The 19,983-nt window shown below is 40.8% G+C and overlaps 1 protein-coding gene across 1 annotated transcript; it reads left to right on the top strand.

Annotated features, from left to right (window-relative positions):
* The first annotated feature begins 1,085 nt into the window (after positions 1-1,085).
* On the top strand, positions 1,086-3,163 carry c1ql2 (complement component 1, q subcomponent-like 2). Its single transcript, XM_056389629.1, has 2 exons — positions 1,086-1,913; positions 2,171-3,163. Exons 1-2 carry the CDS (start codon positions 1,332-1,334, stop codon positions 2,348-2,350), a joined length of 762 nt encoding a protein of 253 aa, XP_056245604.1. The 5' UTR covers positions 1,086-1,331; the 3' UTR covers positions 2,351-3,163.
* The last annotated feature ends 16,820 nt before the right edge of the window (positions 3,164-19,983 follow it).

Genomic DNA, 19,983 nt, shown 5'->3' with positions numbered 1-19,983 from the left:
GTAGAGGCTCCTTCTCCCCCAGAAGCTAAAGGTGGCTGTGTGGGGCAGGGAGGGGTTTCTGAGGGACCCCTGAGCCTGAATTAATTTGAAATCAGAGGCCAGATGATGTAAGATCTGTCAGGAGCCAAGTCAACGCACGGCAAACACACAAAGAGATGTCCTCGCTGTGTGAGCATGGATTTGGCTACTGATGAAATGCAAGAGCTGCAGCCTCCCTGTCAGACTAAATACGAGCAAACTATTCAGCAGCTGGTGTTGAGGTGAGACTGCTCACCTTGTTAGAGTCAGAACTGATGTTACAGTTGAGGGGGCAGGTGTTTTACACCTGGACACAGCAGCAGGTGTGTCCTGTGACCTGGTCACCTGTCTCACCTCATGAGGACAGGGTTGAACCATAAGGGAAGGACTGTATGTGTCAAAATATGTCAGTTATATTAATGAAGTCCTTTAGTATTAAATAATTCAACAAAAGATCAAAGGTAAATTATAAGAATCCCACAATGCAAACTAATAGGTCATGTTCAGTTGAAATGTTGCACAGATCAAGCTTTTCTAGTGTAGTAACTTTAACTTACAATAACTGACATAAAATAAGTTTGAGCTTTAACTAAAGTCGATAGTAATGTTAAAATAGGCTGTAGATGGTTTCAGAAGAATGAACATTGCAGTAGTTTCACTTGAAGGCACCTTATCATACAAGTTGTAGCTACATGTGATCATCTGAATTAATTTATTCAGCCTCCTGTGCGCTCAGATGATTTGTCTATAAATGAGGGAGATAAAAGAGGAAACGTCTCACAGCTAGAAATTCAAGTGTCGCTAATGCGTCCTGATCCCTTCCCCTGAAGCTCTGAGAGGGATTTATGATTCATACATAAAGATGACATGATTATTGTTGCAGTTTTTTAATCCAAATTGCAACGGGCTTTGCCCCTACACTTTTTACGTCACGGCTCTCTGCTCCATTCTCTCTTGTTGAAGATGAACAAAACCGCTGGAAGCCCCTCTCTGCTCGGAGAGCCTTCGCGTCCAGCCATGCCAAAACTAATATTTCCCCTGTCAGCTGTGTGAAGCCGAGTGACAGTGGCACCGCGTTAAACGCTGCGGGCTGCACCGGGCTGTAGGGTTATAACGCGCCTCTCTCTCTCCTCTGCCTCTACTCTTCATCTTGGGCCTGAGTGACTCCGTGTTGGTCCACTCTCTTTCTGTCGTGGCTTTTGGCGCTCTCACCACCTTCCACCATTACGTCCCAAAGCAAAACGGACTTTTTAGCGCTTGCTTCTCGGACTCTCCAGAGGAAGAGAGTCGTCGCCGCGGTGGTCGGCATCGTCATGGTTTTGGCTCTCATCATCGCGATTCCACTGCTGGTCCAGACTTCCAAGACCGATGCGCACTATGAAATGATGGGGACTTGTCGGATGATCTGTGACCCCTACAACCCCAAACCGAGCGCCACGGCTCTTGAGGTCATGCAGGACCTGAGCGCCATCCCTTCTCCAACCTTTGTTCAAGGGACTAAGGGCGATCCGGGTCGGCCGGGGAAACCCGGGCCAAGGGGGCCGCCGGGCGAACCGGGGCCACCCGGTCCGAGAGGACCACCGGGTGATAGAGGTGATTCTGGAAAGATGGGTTATTCCGGCGTAGTGGGCACTGCGCGGACCGAGACCGGTGGAGAGCCGGGCTCCGCCATCGGCGGGGCAAAGATAGCGTTTTATGTGGGTCTGAAAAACCCCCACGAGGGATACGAAGTGTTGAGGTTCGACGACGTTGTCACGAACCTCGGGAACCACTACGACCCAACAACCGGCAAGTTCACTTGCCAAGTGTCCGGGATTTACTACTTCACCTATCATGTGCTGATGCGCGGAGGAGACGGAACCAGCATGTGGGCAGATTTATGCAAAAACGGACAGGTAAATATTCCCTCTGTCTACCTTTAAACCTGGGGCATGATAACCTGTTTATGCAGTAGGCTACATTAATTAAGATTGTTGGCTCGTGTGTCAACCAGCTCGTCACTGGCTACAGAACCAGGAGAACAATCTAAGATCCGTGGTTGTGGTGTGGATGTTGGGTAAAGTCTTTATTTGATCCCGTTTGATCCCAGTAGCCTAAACCACACCGAAACCTCGCGCTTTGAGTCGTGATATCTCTCTGTCTTAATTTGCAGGTACGCGCCAGCGCCATAGCGCAGGACGCAGACCAGAACTACGACTACGCCAGCAACAGCGTCGTCCTGCATCTGGACTCCGGGGACGAGATTTATGTGAAACTGGACGGCGGCAAGGCGCACGGGGGGAACAACAACAAATACAGCACGTTTTCCGGTTTCCTTTTGTATCCGGACTAATGTGGAATAATGGCACCAGTCCATCCCTGAACTGCCACGAGAGAAATTCCACGTTAATTGAATTGGGTTCATCAGACACGCGGAAGCTGCTGCAGTGAAACCATCAGTATCATAATCAGTCTTAACCTAAAACATGTGGATGACTGTTTTCTGTTTTGTCCACAGGGATGACATAATTAGCTTACACTCATTTCTTCCACAGCTTCACCTGCTCCACTGAAAACTGCTGATATCTCTGGTGTGGTGCGTTTACAGACCCTTCTCAAACGGGTTGTTCTGCTTTGGAAATAAGTGAAATTATTATGAGAACAGATTCAGCTCATTATTCAGAACTTTAACAAGCTCAGAGTTGTTTTGGACTCTGTTCCAGATGAACTGAACCTCCACAGGACGGATTCAGTCTGTGTTTGCAGTGCGGATGTTGTTGTCTTAGTGTGTTCTGTGGAGTTGAGGTCATTCACTGTCCTGAACTGAACTGAAAAGGCCTTGATGACCACTCCTGTATAGAGCGGAGGTAGCTGTGTGACATGATGCTGTCTCACAAAGACACAGTAGACACTCCGCAGGTCTGAGACTACCTGCACATTCACTACTCTCAGCCTGTTGGACCCCACTGTGTGTGTGTATATGTAGAATTAAGACATATATATGCAGTTGTGTCTATATCTATTTAAAAAGAAATGGAAATCAAACTCTTATACGATGTAGGCTCCAGTTAACTGTTCATCCAGTGTTGCAAACATGTTTCTAAATGTCTTGGTATTCCAGTATAAATGTTGGTCAGTAATTTCAATAAATTATTATGTTTTCTAAGTTGGTGTGGGATTTTATGGCTGTCAGTAAGACCAGATGTTCTGTACAGCTGGATGTATTCTTTAGTTCAGAGACAGAAGCAAAAACCATCGTTCCACAGACACATAATCTCAGTGATTTCACACCAGACTTCTCTAGTCAGCCGGAATCCACTTTTTGTTTGAACGGCTGACAGAGTGGAAATGTAATGAAGTATTACTTCAGTATTTCAATTGTCATACAGTTTTGGAGTACTTGTACTTCACCTGGGCATTTCCACTTCATGCTACTTTATACTTCTATCAAATTACATTTCACTGGTAAAATATGATTAACATCTAAAACACATAATAATACAGTGACCTTTTGGTGGGACCCCTTTCAGATGGGGACCACTGGAATCAACTGTACCTAAAGAGTTATTTACACATTGATGCATCAGTATTAATTAGATCATACATCAGTCAAAATTTACTACACATCAAATACTTTTACTTTCAATACTTCAAATAGATTTTGCTGATAATACTTATGCACTTTTACTGAAGTAGGAAGTGGGAATTCAGGACTTTAAGTCCATTGTTGTCATGGTAACACTGTTGTATTAGTACTTTAATTTAAGTGAAGTACCTGAGTAATCCTATCACCTCCTGAGACATAAACACTGTGACTACAATGTGTGTGTGTGTGTGTGTGTGTGATACAGATAGATGGGCTCTGCTGTGGGGGTGCAGCTCTGCATGCATACCTTGTGGTGGCCACCAATCCAGTCCTGCTCTGATAAATGTTGAGACAATGTTTTGTCTCAGCATCTCCTGCTTTATGAATGTCCCATCGATTAAGTCAACAGCTCAGTACACACAGGACCAACGTCCTCATTAAGATGCCTGAATCTGGCGGCGGTGGGACACTGGTTGCATGTTAAGGTCCTTAAAGCATGGAGTGTCACATTCTGCAGGTAGACGTGTGTTATTCATCCAGCCAGCCTGTAGCCTGAGTCTTCATGTTCGTGAAGGCTGACAGGGGTTAATACCATGAAACATGTTAAGATCAGCCTTCTTCTCTCACACTGGGAGTGTCCTGCTGAGAAGCGCTGACAATGAAATTGTCACTCTTACCTGTGATCATGCAGCATTGTCCTAGTGCAGTGCTACCCTAAACAAGAGGCTTTGATAGAGTCTGCACTTGTTCAGTTTTTCAGATATTTAATGCAAATGTTTTTTAAATATGCCTTCTCTGACTTTTGTCTTGTTTTAACACATAGTATTGTCCTCATATCCCTGAACAGGGTCTCAGTGTTCTCAGTAGATAATTTGAATCTGAACCATGGGACAAGATGAGCTGAGGTGTGTAATGAATGCTACGGCAGATGGACTGGTTCTGGTCCTCCTTGTTCTTGATGTCCTGCTGTGTGAAGAGTTGAACTGTTTATCTGATTTACCCTGGTTTGTCGTTCCAGCTGTGCCCCTCTGGACCACAGGTCATATGTCTGCTACAGAAATCAACAATGTGGGTCTCACATTTCCATTTAGTCTTTTACTCCTTGTTTCAGGGCCTCCAGTGATTTCAGCTGAATTGTAGATTTTTTGTATCTATTTCATTTTATATTTTATAATCGGAAGTCTTGTCTCTTGTCTGTGTATTTCTGTTTTATTCATGGGTATTCCTACAAGTACAACTATTAAGGTAAGCAAGTTTACATCTTCTGTGATAGTCTATGATGTGAATGACTGAATCACAGGTATACTATCCTCTTCCCCACCATGTTTGTGACCAGGTGAAGCATCACAGCTAGACTTAATCATGACTGGTGTCTAAAGAATGACGTTCCTCTGTCCAGTAATTCCAGCCTTTTTCATGGAGAGCCTTGAAACAAGGCAGTACTTTGTTGGTCGATCGCAGCTGTAGGTGGCTCAGGATATTCCTTTGTTGTAAAGCTGTTAACATGGGACCAAAGAAGAATCTGTGCCTGTAACAATGGTTCATGAATTACCTGAACAACAGAGTCCATAACCATTTACTAGAATGACTTGTATTTTTTTCTCGATCTTTAAAGAATTTTTTCTAATAGCTGTACAGATGTTGGATAAGGATTACTTCATGTATTTCAATCTGTATTTTTATGCTCATGTTTTAAATTTTTAAGTGTTTATAATCCCCAACAGTGTAAATGAATCACTGTAAAGATAAAACCTTGGAGTTTTAAGTTGCATGTTTTTCTCACTGCTCATCTATCAGAGTTGAGTTGGTGAGGTTTTCATCACAGGAAAAGATAGAAACATTCGGTTAATTTGTCTTTTTATTTTAATTCTGCAAATACAGTCAGATAGTCATAAAATGGGCTATAAGACTGAAATTGACATTATCTCTTCATATCTATAATGTGTGTGACAAACTTCAGTCTGTGGATGCTGATGCAGTACTGAGCATCACCAGCAGGTTGCCAATGCACAAACACAAATATGGATGAAGGTAAAAAAAAAAAGTTCATGAGCCTAAATTATTGATATGATATGAATCAAAGGAGGTTCTTCCCTGACAAGGTGTCTTTGGTAAGTGCTAACAGCAGTCTGCACATTTAGCTCATTAAGTTACTGACAGAGTTAATATGATATGACATATCGTGCACTGCATGTTATTGTCGTCTATTTATCAAAGTATTTCCAGACATCAATTTTCCTGGTCACAGATGCCATGGTGCACGTAACACCAACTCGTACTCATTGCTGATATCTATGTGCCCCTTAAGTGACTCTTTGGACTCATTTTCTATTTTATTTTGTAGTTACTTCCTTATGTGTCCATTGGTTGCTTTTCTTCCTGTCCTGGTTTTTTCCCGCTTCTGAGATTGTCCGCTCCGCCCTGATGTGTCTCACCAGATGTCTGTACCACAGACTGTAAAAAAAGATGGACATAGCCTCTGTGACGTTACCCACAGATTTCTGAAGAGCGGTTTTGAAGCTCAAAGTGAACTGCGCCACCGTCGCCATCTTGGCAGTGTTTGACTTCGCCCCTAACTCCCAGCTAATACAAAAATGAAATGAAAGAGGTGGGGCGTGTGTGGAGCCGACACTTCGGTGCATTATGGTTTATGGAAAACATATGCTCACCCAGCTGTTACTCGAAGAGGCCACGCCCTCAATTATACATAACTTTAACTTACATAAAAATGTAAACAGGTGAGTTATATAAACAGTTGTTATGAAGGAGGAAATTAGCTCTAGAGACCAAAACTGTTTTTTTTCAGTCCTATGATGGTGGTTCACTTGTTACCGGGGTAAATCACCATGGGAACTGATACTGAACTCCTCACCTGCTCCAGATCAGCTCAAAACCTGTCAACAGCCAAACTACTGACCAATCAGATCACTGAAAAACTGAGTCACAATTCCTACAGGATCCTGACAGGGAAAAAAGAGTTTACAATTAAATGATCATTAATCTAGATCAGTAGATATTTGTATAGATCAGTGGATATTTTGCTGTTTGAGTCTTTCCATGTGTTACTCTGCTTATTGTGTGGAATCCTGAGTGATTTAGCGATTGAACTCTCTCTTTAACTGAATGACGTGTTTTCCGTTTAACATCACAATTAACTGTCAACATGAATCTTCTGTGATATCAACGATCATAGGTTTAACACTACCTTACTTTTCAGAACATTATTTTCATTGTTTGTTGCTGTTGTCATTTGTATAAATTGATTATTTCAAGCCCCAAGCAAGTCCTGTAGAAGTCTTATTACTCCTCCATGACGTCTGCTAGCATAGCATTTATGAATGCGCACTGCCAAATCCAGAATGCTTTTTGCTCATTCTCATAGCCCAGAGGCACGATGGGAGTGACACTACTGCGCATACTCAGTGGGCCACATAACACTGAAGTAACCTGGAAGCCAGAAACCTTTTCGGTGTGTGCGCCAGGCAAGCAACTTCTATAGAAATGAACGGGCGCTACTTTTGATCCATCCTTCCATGATCTGAATGTGTTTACTATATTTGCTGTGTTTTCTGTATGTTTAGTTAGTTTGATGATTGGTAGAATAGTGTTATTAATCTGGACTGTGGTTAACTTTGTTGATTATTGTGAAGATAAAATAAACATCATTGTAATTAAAGAGAAGTCTTTTAATCATTATTGTGCATGCTTATTGTGACCTGTGGCTGATTGAGAGGGTCAGAGCTCGAACTTTACCTTGTTTAGTCACTTGTAGTCATTGTACCCCAGGAGGTCAGCTACTTTCTGTTAACTATTCGTGAGACTGCAACCTGGTTTGGTTATCATCCCGGTCTCCAGGTGGTGCCCCGTATTATTAATTAATAGTAATAACTTTAATAATTAATAATCAATAATTTCTTAGGAAATATTTATAAATTGTATTATTTTTGGACATTAAAATAAATCATATTCAATAAACAAACGCATTCCTACCAGATCCAAACAACTACTAGTACCACAGCTAAAACTACTTACACTCCTTCAACAGCTGAACCATCAGGGTCTCAGCAGAATGTAAAGATCTGCTGGTGAGACAATGGCTGCTAAACACGGCTCACATGACTGCAGTGTAATGTAAATAATATAGTTTTTAAAACCTGTTTTTCTTTGTCTTTTACATTGTTATCCCACTCTCTAATCTCACTTTAAGAGAGTTGAATGAAAGACGACGATGATGGTGATGATAATGATGATTGTATAGCTGTTTGGTGTTGGAGTGCACATTGGCTGGTAAATAGAGAGCTTGACATGAATTTGTCAGAACAGAACCAGCCTGCTCTGCTCTGTGCTTATTGATTTATTAAAAGCTCACAACAGGGCAAACAGACAGATGTAAATATCTAGAAAACCAGACTAGGATAAACATTAAGACGAGATTTAATAGGAGAACTGTTGGTCCTTTAAAAGGCACTTGACTCTATGAGTTAAAAGCCTTTTAGACAGGTGACACTTCACAGAACATACAAATCAGAGGTAAACCCTTTGTGAGCCTCTGTCTCTGTCAGCAGCTGTCAGACTTCATCAGACATGCTCGTTTACTGTCACCCCTTCTCCGTCCAACAAGCTGCTCCACTAAATGAAAGGCAACAGGTTTTTATGGCACTGCACAAAAAATGTGCTGGGACACCACAGCGGCTGGGATGAAACACACTATTTTTTGCCTTCCTACCTCACTCATTTAGCCTTCTTCCACAGGGGCCCCAGGCTGCGGGTGCATGCTTTATGTGTCTGATTGACACCTGAGCCAGGGGTCTGTCACAGATGCTAGTTTGTCTTGCACTAGCTCTAATAAAACAACAAGACGCTCTCTGTCACTCTTAGAAACAAAGAGGGGAGCTGAACGGTGCTGCTGGCTAACGCTGGGCATCGCATGCTAACTTTTTCTGACAAGAGGCAACGATTTAAAATAGGTTTGTATCTCAAAGAGCAAACAGAGGCCTGTGAGGCGAAAATAGCACTTAGGGAAACTTTTCACCGCAAAGACCCAATATGCTCTGAGGGAAGGGAAAAGACTTGTTTCTTTTATTTTTGTCTCTCTGAATTTATTTGATGAAGAAAAGGAGGCCATTCTAATGAGCAGCACCACACACACCCATCCAGTGTGCCCAGTGTCAGTGAGATGACTTACCACTGAGTTACTGGCCAGAAGTAACCCTCCTGCCCCATTTGCAGCAAAGCATATGTCACTTGTTACCACCTTGCTTCAGGAGGGGTGGGAGTGAGGGCTTTCTGTGACATGAAGGTTCACTCGTCTGCAGCTTGATGAACTGCTGTGAATGTAAGACCATTAGGGCCAAAGCCTGGAGGTAGACTACTGGAGGTGATGAACGCAAGGGAGAGGTGTTGTCCAAGATTTATTCACTTCCTCTCAGCTGTCCTGAGGCTCAGCCACACTGGAGCAATGATCACATTTTATGTCATAATCAGTTCATCTCAGTGTAAGTTGTAATCCTCACTGTAATCATTTCATTTCTTTGTCAAGTTCCACTTTGGGGAACTCTGACACAAGAATTTGCTCCACGGACCAATAGACAGCTGGTTGACAGTGCTGACCTGTGAGAACAGTGGTGCAAAATGTCATCACTCATCTAGATACACCTGACAGTCACAAGTCGTTCAGTGAGAACTACGAGAGCTCGAAGGAGGCTTGTCTGGGATCGATTTTGACACTTGGGCAATTTTATAAGCATTTTCATACATCCTGCAAATCTGCATATCCACATAAATCATATACAGTATCTGCATATGGTGCTGTGTGCCTGATTCCCTATGTGTGCTGCATGACAGTCACATCAAAATTGGCAAGCCTGTATAAACAATGAAAGAGGTTGTTTCAGTTTGTCACTGCCTTGACAAACGACCCACACGACCACTCACCACTCATCAGAACTGACACCTCTGTGATGAAGGCAGTGGTTCAAAGAGCTGAAACTGGAAGATAAACCTGAGGAGCTGTGGGATGATTAACAGTGATAGAAGAACAAGTAAGACAGTGAAAGATTGAGAAAACATTTTTCCCAAACAAAATTACTTTGTTCCTGAATTTTCATGAAAAAAACATCCCTCTTTGAATGAACTGTTCACAGCTCATATGCAACCTCTAATAAAAGTTAGAGCTGGACTGATAAATCAGCCAGACTGATATATATTGGCTGACTCATTGCAGATATACAGTATTATATCTGTGTATCTGCCAATAAGTAACAAGCAACTGCCAAACAGAAATGCCTTATTAGGTCTTAGGTATCTTACATGTAGAGAGGAAGTTTGCCTCCTGAACACGGACTGGGAGCTGGTTCCACAGGAGAGGAGCCTGATAGCTGAAGGTTCTGTCTCCCCTTCTAGTCTTCGGAACTCTAGGAACCACAAGTAGCCCTGCATTTAGCGAGTGGAGTGTTCTGTCAGGATAATAGGGAGCTATGAGCTCTTTAAGATAAGATGGTGTCTGACCATTGATGTCTTTGTAGGTGAGGAGGAGGATTTTATAGGGAGCCGATGAAGTTAACACAGGAGAGATGTCATCTCTTTTCCTAGTTCCTGTCTGTACTCATGCTGCAGCATTTTGAATCAGCTGAAGATTTTCACTGAGTTATTGGGACAGCCAGGTAAGAATTACGGTAGTCCACTCTAGAGGTAACACATGCATGGACTAGTTTTTCAGTATCCTTTTGACACAGGATGTTTTTCTAATTTTCATAATGCTGCATAGGTGGAAGAAGGCTGTCCTAGAGACTTGTTTTATGTGTGAAGCAAAAGACGTGTCCTGGTCAAAATGACCCCAAGGCTTCTGACTGTATCACTGGAGGCCAAGGTAATGACATCCAGGGTAAGTATATTATCAGATAGTGTCTCTGAGTTGTTTAGGGCAGAGTACAATAACTTCAGTTTTGTGTGAGTTAAGTAAAACATTGCTGGTCATCCAGGTCTATATGTCTTTAAGACATGCCTTAAGTTTGACCAACTGGTTAGTCTCACCTGGCTACATAGTTAAGTACAGCTGGGTGTTGTCTGCGCAACAATGGAAATTTGCTTCCTGAAAATATTACCTAAAGGAAGCAGATATAAAAAGGTGAAAAGTATTGGTCCAAACACAGAACCTTGTGGAACTCCATGACTAACTCTTGTGTGCATAGAGTCAACATGAACAAACTGGAATCGTTTAACATTCTTGTAACCTGCAAACTCTATGTAGAGAGATAGAGCTGCAGCAGCGACGCAGCCGGTGTGAACTAACACACACATGCATGGGAGCTACAGCAGGTCAGTGATGTCAGCCACAATGCACACACAACCCAGGTAGTCTGTATTCATCTGGTCACACTTCTTTTCAAAAATATAAGGTGGAATGGAAGGTCAGACCAACACAGACCCTCAGATGGACTATGAATGGGACCACGTGTGCATCCACAAAACTGGAAAAAAAGTCTGCAGCTCTCCATAGACACAGAAAGTATATCCCTGCCCTCAAGGTTTGAAACACATAACCACAATGTCTCTAGTTTGATTCCCGGTTGGGGGATATTTTTCCATAAAAAACACAAAGACACTGGAGAAGGAATCTCTTCAGCCTCAGAGAATAGGACAATACACAACTGATTAGGCTGATTCACAAATATTCTTAGTGAAAAATGTTGTTTATTCTGCTTAGCTTCATCATGTCCTCCACACAAGAGGTATGAAACACAAATACACCATGATGTTGTATTTCAATTCTGTGTCATGGTTTGTGGTAAGGTTGGACCCAAATGCAGACAAAAGAAAGGGAGTAGATAAAAAAAGGTCTTTTAATAACAAAAAGTGACTTACTTACATAACTCAAGTCCAAAATGGAGAATAACACAGGGGACAGGAGCAGGAACCAGAAGCACGAGGAACATAGGGAACTTGAACAGGAACATGAACAGAAGGACGAAGTAACACTGGGGAGTTAAACAGGTAACACAAGGAACTTCAACAGACGAACTGACACAGACAAAGGGAAGCACAGAGACTAATAGACACAAGGGAGGCAAGAGAGACTGAACACAGGTGAAACACATTAGGGTGGGTCAGACAGTCAACAAGGATGGAAACAGGACAAACATCAAGAGACACAAAAGGAAAATAACTACAAAATAAAACAGGAAATGACCAAACTCAAACATAAATTTTCCGCATGCACACACACACACACACACACACACACACACACACACACACACACACACACACACACACACACACACACACACACATTGTAGTCACAGTGTTTATGTCTCAGGAGGTGATAGGATTACTCAGGTAATTCACTTAAACTAAAGTACTAATACAACAGTGTTACCATGACAACAATGGACTTGTATTAGCAGGACTGTACAGACTTTTACAAAGTTAAAGTCCTGAATTCCCACTTCCTACTTCAGTAAAAGTGCATAAGTATTATCAGCAAAATCTATTTGAAGTATTGAAAGTAAAAGTATTTGATGTGTAGTAAATTTTGACTGATGTATGATCTAATTAATACTGATGCATCAATGTGTAAATAACTCTTTAGGTACAGTTGATTCCAGTGGTCCCCATCTGAAAGGGGTCCCACCAAAAGGTCACCGTATTATTATGTGTTTTAGATGTTAATCATATTTTACCAGTGAAATGTAATTTGATAGAAGTATAAAGTAGCATGAAGTGGAAATGCTCAGGTGAAGTACAAGTACTCCAAAACTGTATGACAATTGAAATACTGAAGTAATACTTCATTACATTTCCACTCTGTCAGCCGTTCAAACACAAAGTGGATTCCGGCTGACTAGAGAAGTCTGGTGTGAAATCACTGAGATTATGTGTTTGTGGAACGATATGTTTTGCTTCTGTCTCTGAACTAAAGATAGATAGATAGATAGATAGATAGATAGATAGATAGATAGATAGATAGATAGATAGATAGATAGATAGATAGATAGATAGATACTTTATTTATCCCCTAAGGGAAATTTCTATTGTCCAATGGCTCAACAGCAATAATAATAATAATAATAACAACAATTAATAATAAACAATAAACAATAATAATTAGATTAGTCCACTTGCTTTGGCTGAGGTGTTCTACAGCCTGATCGCAGTGGGAACAAAGGATCTCCTTAACCACTCTGTCCTGCAGCGCAGTGAGATGAGATGTTTGCTGCTGTAGCTGCTTCTCTGTCCTGCCAGAATGTTGTGGAGAGGATGGTTGGTATTGTCAAAGATGGCCTCCATCTTACATTGCATGCATCTCTCCACAACAGTCCTGAGTGAGTCCAGACTCCTGCCAAGCACAGACCCAACCTTTTTGACCAGTTTGTCCAGTCTTTTTGTGTTCATGTTGGACATGCTGTTGCCCCACACTGCAGCATAAAAAAGTACACTAGCCACCACTGACTGATAAAACATGTGCAGCATTTCACTGCAGACATCACCTGAGCCAGGCGCACACCTAGGTATTTATAAGTGTAAGAGAAGAGAGAGAGACCTCACACCCTTTTGTGTTTCCTGAAAATCCCCCATATACACCACACCTTCCTGACAACATGATAATAAATTATAACATAATACATTATAAATCATAATGATAAAATAAACTTATATTTTATGGGAATATTGTCATGCTCAAAGTAAGTGACAACACTGACACATTCTGTTTCTGTTTTTTTATCTGTCTTGCAGCTCTGGTATACAAAGCTTCCTTTGGGCATTGCCCACATTTCACTCTGTGACACATTCACCGAACAACTGACTCTGCATGAGGCTCTAGACCAGATCTCTGATCCTGACACTGACGAGGAGGAGAGAGGACAGGATGACACTGACAGTAACATGCATTAGAGGAAGAAGTGGAATACAACACATAATATGATCCAGACCATGAGACAACTGATAAAGAACAATAATGTGATGATGAGGAGGAATGAACCTGGAAATTTGTCCTGGTCTTCATCCCCATCTGAGAGGAGAGGCAGACTATCAACTGAGAATGATATGTGGGTGACCTCAGAGCTGACAAGGTTTGCCATGTCCTGGACTGATAACAAAAAATCCTATACGAGGCAAGCTTGGGTCTGTGATTCTCTGCTGTACTGATCCAGAAATGAACCCACCTCTAGTATACCGCAATCTAGACATACCTGGCTCTGCAGCATGAGAGGTATTGGACAAATGGGCGGAGCATCTGCCAGACCAAATGTTATGGTGGATGAAGGTCTGTCCCTTTCAAGTAGACCTGGGTGGTCCGGGATCAAGCTCTGGACAGCCTGTTCACTTATCTGTGGAAAAGTCGAGGGACCCAGGCTTGTGTCAGACTGACTTTGTTGACAATTTGGTGATGGATTGTAACGTTCATGTGAGAGATGGTGATTGCAGCTGGTCTGTTGTTGTTGGAGAGGCCTGTCACAGTTAAAGGCATTTTGTCCCCAGAGCTCTACAGCTGAGCCCACGACACTCGTCTGTAGGCCTCAGGACCAGTTTATTTTTAAACACCCACTGACACCACACCAGAGTCACCCTCACTCTCTCTCACTTACCCACTCTCATCTTTTACAAACCACTCCACTGATCTTAATCACAGTGATCACAGTGTCAGTACTCCACCTGCTCAGGAAACTTTCAACAAATTCATAGACGCCTGTTTCAGGGCTACAAAATATTTCTTTTTCTGTTCTGTTATCACCCTTACACATATTATTGTTTCTGCTTCTTCCATACACACTGACTTTGGTTGATTCTCAATTGTATTTCTGTTGATCCACATGATGTAATTCTACACCAGCTTAAAAGTCTAAATGAGTGTGAAGATAGATAGATAGATAAATAGATTGATATATAGATCAATAGATAGATAGATAGATACTTAAGTTATCCCCTAAGGGAAATTCATGTGTCCATTAGCTCATTGTTGATAATAATAAAAACACTTAATAATAAATAAACAATAATAATTAGATTAGTCCACTTCCTTCGGCTGAGGTGTTGTAGAGCCTGATGGCAGTTGGAACAAAGGATCTCCTGAACCTCTCTGTTCTGCAGTGCAGTGAATGAGATGTTTGCTGCAGCTGTAGCTGCTTCTCTGTCCTGCCAGAATGTTGTGGAGAGGATGGTTGGTATTGTCTAAGATGGCCTCCATCTTAAATTGCATGTGTCTTTCCACAACAGTCCTGAGTGAGTCCAGACTCCTGCCAAGCACAGACCCAGCCTTTTTGACCAGCTTGTCCAGTCTCCTTGTGTTCATGTTGGACATGCTGCTGTCCCAGCAGACTGCAGCATAAAAGAGTTCACTGGCCACCACTGACTGATAAAACATGTGCAGCATTTCACTGCAGACATCAAACGACCTGAGCTTCCTGAGGGAAAACAGCTGGCTCTGCCCCTTCCGGCAGATGGCATCTGTGTTCAGGGACTAGTCCAGTTTACTGTCCAGGTGCACACCTAGGTATTCATAAGTGTGCTGGTTGACTGGCTGAAGGGAGGGCCTAGACCTCCGAAAGTATATGACCATCTCCTTGGTCTTGGAGTTAGCATCAGCATGAAAGTTAACATGAGATATGTGACAGTATTTTACCTGTGGTGTAATGTGTGTGATGTATTTTACCTGCGGTGTGATGTATTTGACCTTTTGCTTACTTTTCTCTCTATTGATCAGATCTGCCTCAAACACACTGACAGTATCCACCGTCCCCTCTCAGAATAACAGGAATATCAGTCCGATGCCACCCTGTCCCTGCGTCAGGTGCTGTCTCCTCCCTCTTGACTCGCGGCTCACATTTTACCGATTAAACCTGGTTTACTCTGCCAGTCTCTGCATGCCAATGCTTCCTGCGGTCAGGATCAGCATACTGATGCTTTCACAAGCTAACAAACCTGCATTCTCAAACAGAGCAGTGTCAATTAGCAGTCCTACTGAGTGCAGGGGCAAATGTGAGATCGACACTGTCACTGAATTCAACAGGTTCACATTGTCCTGTTGCAGGTTGTAAGACTTTATTTGTTGAACTTTTTTCCATGGAGAATCGAATTTTCCAGTGGCTGTTTCTAGTATTGCATGTAGTTTAGTAATTGTACTTCCTGTGTAGCATAGAAGAAGAGTGTCAGACAGGAGGTTCCCTCTTTTCAGCAGAGCGAAAGCCATGGATATATCGGAAACCCAGGATGCAGTCGAAATGTCAAAATAATCTCCTTTCCTAAGCACTTCTCCTCGAACTTGATGGAAAACGTCATGAGGTCAAGGAAAGATGTGAAGGAGAATTCATGAGGGCTCAGGAAAAGACAATCGTGGTGTGCACAGAATCCGACTGCACTTATAATAAAAGCTATTTTTTTTAACTAACTTTATTTATAACACATGGAGGATAAATCTTCCTTCAACCACAAAACGGAGTATACAATGAAATGTTGAAATAAGATGACATGAAAGTCATGAGTCGGTAAAATAATAATTAAATAGACACAAGGAACTGAGCAAGAGATCAGAAGCAATTATATTCAGACATAAGTTTATAGCTTCCTGGCATAGATGCTTTTGACATTTCTATACATTTGTAAAGTATAGTATATAGTATTTTGTTATGATAATGATATTGTAGACTAGAACTAGAAAGAGAAATTAGAAAGAGAAGAGATCTATATTTATGGATTTGGGCTTCAGTCGATCAGACAAGGATTTCCATCAGTTCTGCATCCAGTCACAGACACATTTACATTTATGTTGGTCTGCTGTGGTGAAAGTACATACTGCGTCGCTTTAAATGTTGCAGTGACAAGGAATTATGGGATGCCATTTTCTCCTTTCCTTTCGTAAAGGAAGGTCCAGTGTTTAAAGGATATAAGATAGGAAGGATTGAAGCTCGTTTCCTCATTTTTAGAGAATTCGACCAGCAATGATCAGGGAACCTTCCTAAGCAAAAAATACTTTTTGACTGCAGCCCTTGACACGGCGCAGCTACTCAGCCTTGCAGCTCACAGTATTGCAGTAAAAATAACTCCCCTGCAGCCCAAGAAGCATTTTCCCATAAACCACCAGTGCAAAAGAGATGCCTGTAAAACTGTTGACATGACACCTGCAGCTAAAAAGACAGTCTATTATTACTCTTTGTGTAAGTTAAAGAAACTTAAGCAACACTGACTTTCTTGAATTCAAATGTACATTCTTTGCCCTGCATTATGATTTATTTATCTATATAATATATATTTTAACTAGTCTGTCTTTATTTAAAATAATTATTTAAATAATTTGCTACATCCTCTGGTTTAGTTAGAAATTCCCCTCCAGAAGAAGTAAGAAGGCAAGATGGGGTAGGCTTAGTATTTCCTTTTAATAAATAATTGAAAGTATTCCATAATTGTTAACCATCCTTTTTAATGATATTTATTCTATATTCATAATACAATTTATTTTTCTTCTTATTCAATTTATCAACAATTCAGAAAGGACCTTTTCCTTATTACTTCAGGACCAGGCTTAGGGACTTTTGTTTTCCTTACTTTCACAATGAGATAATAGTCACTACAGCCTATTGGCACAGATATGGAGTTAGAGAAAAGCTCTGGTGTGTTAATAAAGATATGATCAATACAAGTAACTACTTGAGTGGTTTATTAATAACATTTGATAGTCCACAGGCTGCAGATACACTTTTTTTTTTTTTTTTAAATCGGACAGCAAGGAGAATTCCAGTCTATATTTAAATCACCCACAAAATACATTTCATAAGTAGTACTACTCGCATGATCCAACATCTCACAAATTTTGTCTAAACACCAACTATAAGCACTCGGTGGTCTGTCACAACATCCTATTAATATTGGTTTAAGATGTTTCAAACAAACTTGTAGCCACAGTACTTCTTTGTGTGATGACATGAGATCCTGTGTAACTTTGACAGGTTCCTCAAATATGGAATCTAAATGAGTCTCAGATACTGCCAATATGTGTAAATTATTTGATGATAGTATCTCTGTTTCTTCAGTTAATTTATTCCTCATACTGCGTATTTTTATATGGACAATTTTTGAGACATTTAACAAAGATTTTTATATTTCATTTTGATGAACTCAATATAACACCTACAACAGTTAACAACTGTATTTAAACATATACACACACTCAAACACACAAATGCACACATAGTTTGTTGTATTACCACCTTAGTTATCTTGATTGCAATCATAAGTGACCTGAACTCCCTTTTGCATTTTTAATTTTGTAAAACTAAGGCTGCTGTAAATAACCATAAACTGAATAGTCTTTAATATTGTATTCTTTAATTGTAATCTAACAAAAATTAGATAATCAGGTAGCCTATCAACATTGTAAAATAACCTACACTAAGTTATAGTCCGCTTTACCATTTTCAAATACACAAACAATTAACTCATTTTAATTCATATAACTCAAAACTAAAACAAAATAAAGTTAGGTATCTGTCTTTGTATTACTTAACTTTCATAAAACACATGATATTATATGAAATACATTACAATTTAACAAATTTTAGTTTTCTAAATTTATCCTTCAACATGTCTAACTAATTCTTTTCTAATTTTAAACTCAATTTCCAGTTCATATTATCAACTCTCCTATCTATCTATCTGACATATTTAGCTCTGTTCAGTTGATTTTCACATGCAGTCATTTTCATTTTATGTCCTTTGACCTCATTATTTCTATTATTGCAAATCTTTTCACCTGTCTTTACCCGACTGACAGTGCAGGCTCAATTGCTTGATTGAAGACTGTCTCTGCTGTTCTGTGATCCTGGAAATATTTTGTCTCTCCATTAAAAGTTATGATGAGTGTTGCTGGATGGATCAGACCATGTTTTATTTCTGCCTGATGTAATTTCATCCTGGGATCCTTGAACTGTGCTCTTTTGGCCATCTCCACTGTTAAATCTGGGAAGATTTTCACTTTAATGTCCCTTTTCCACATCTTTATCTAGACCAAAAACTATGATGTAAAATCTGCTGCTGAAGTTTTCCAGCCTTTCAGTTTTTTCTTGCAGACTTTCTCAACTGCATTCATTCTTTCTTGTGTGCCAGAGAGTGCCTGTTTGATATCCACCAGTTTATCTTTGCACTCATTTCGTTCCAGCTGAGGCTGCAATTTGTTGACTGCTTCATTTATCTCGCCTCTTATAATCGAGCAGTTTCATGCAGCAAATTCTGGTTTATTGCCAAACTGCACACCTTCCGTGTCCATACTGGGTCTCTCAGGTGTAACAGATGAGACAATGGAAGTTTCCTTTTTTGATTTTTTAGGCATCTGAATTGTTCCATTTTTTTTTTTTTTTGCGTTTCCTGTTATGTAGTAGGCTAGATTCACTTATTTAATACCTCAAATAGATGTGTAACATTAAGTCATTTTATAGATCCACCAAGTCAAGAAGCAGTCAAAAGCACTGTTCCCCACTATGTATAAGTTATACCTGCTAATTCACATCTTCACCCAATCACAACTTACATGGTGGCCTTCAGCCAATCACCTGTAAGCTGTCGAACTTTAAAATTGTCTCTCTCTGTGCTGTCATTCAGCTGTCATTTCAGCAGCGTGAAGAATTTGTTGGGTCACTTCCACCCCTTCTCCACCTCAACTATGGACACCAGACCATCTCTAATCAAACCATCCAATCAGAAGTTTCCCTCATGAAGCTTATTGGAAGGACTTTAAATCTATACGGATAGTGTCCTTGGTGATCCACTTCCTGCCGGGTCTAAATGCCAAAGTCTACTCCTTCTGTTCATAATATATTTCATTTTACTTAAATTTTCATACTCTATAGTTCCTCTTATTAGTCTGTCCTAATTGAAATAGTTGATATAGTTAGAAACCACCAAGGTTTCAGTTCATAAAATTAAAGGCGTCTTACAAGAGACACACTTAACAAACTCAGAACAACAGCATCTCAAATTTAAACAATTTCACAAAATATTATCATCTACATACAAAAGTAAACAAAGAGGAGTTTCAATTTTAATAAATAAAAACATTTAATTGATCCATAATACATCCATTATTGATCCAGACGGAAAGTTCATTATCATCAGTGCTTCAATCAACCACACAACATTTACACTTGTGTTGGGACTCATCATTCAAGATACCAGATGTTTCTTTGCTCCACTGGACAAAGGAACTCACACCCCACAGTTCCTCACAGTTCACACCTGGGGACGACCCTTCCCCCCACGGACCTTACTGGACGGCCAGTGTGGTTCAGCGTGTGACATGTGACCCCCAAGGGTGTCACCAAACAAAACCAGTCCTCTGGCCCTCTTCTCTCTCTCTTCCCTTCTTAGCTTGCTCTGGAGAGCAGCTCCAGCTCTCTCCTCTCGGTTCTTCA

The sequence above is a fragment of the Seriola aureovittata genome, chromosome 11 (genome assembly GCF_021018895.1).
Source record: "Seriola aureovittata isolate HTS-2021-v1 ecotype China chromosome 11, ASM2101889v1, whole genome shotgun sequence".
NCBI lineage: Eukaryota > Metazoa > Chordata > Actinopteri > Carangiformes > Carangidae > Seriola > Seriola aureovittata.
The sequence above is the reverse complement of the archived record's forward strand: the minus strand, read 5'-3'. Positions and strand labels throughout refer to the sequence as shown.

Excerpts from the sequence above, each read along its gene's own strand:
- c1ql2 (XM_056389629.1), top strand. The coding sequence starts at position 1,332 with ATGGTTTTGGCTCTCATCATCGCGATTCCACTGCTGGTCCAGACTTCC. Across the intron at positions 1,914-2,170 it reads ATTTATGCAAAAACGGACAG|GTACGCGCCAGCGCCATAGC; the intron begins GTAAATATTCCC and ends CTTAATTTGCAG.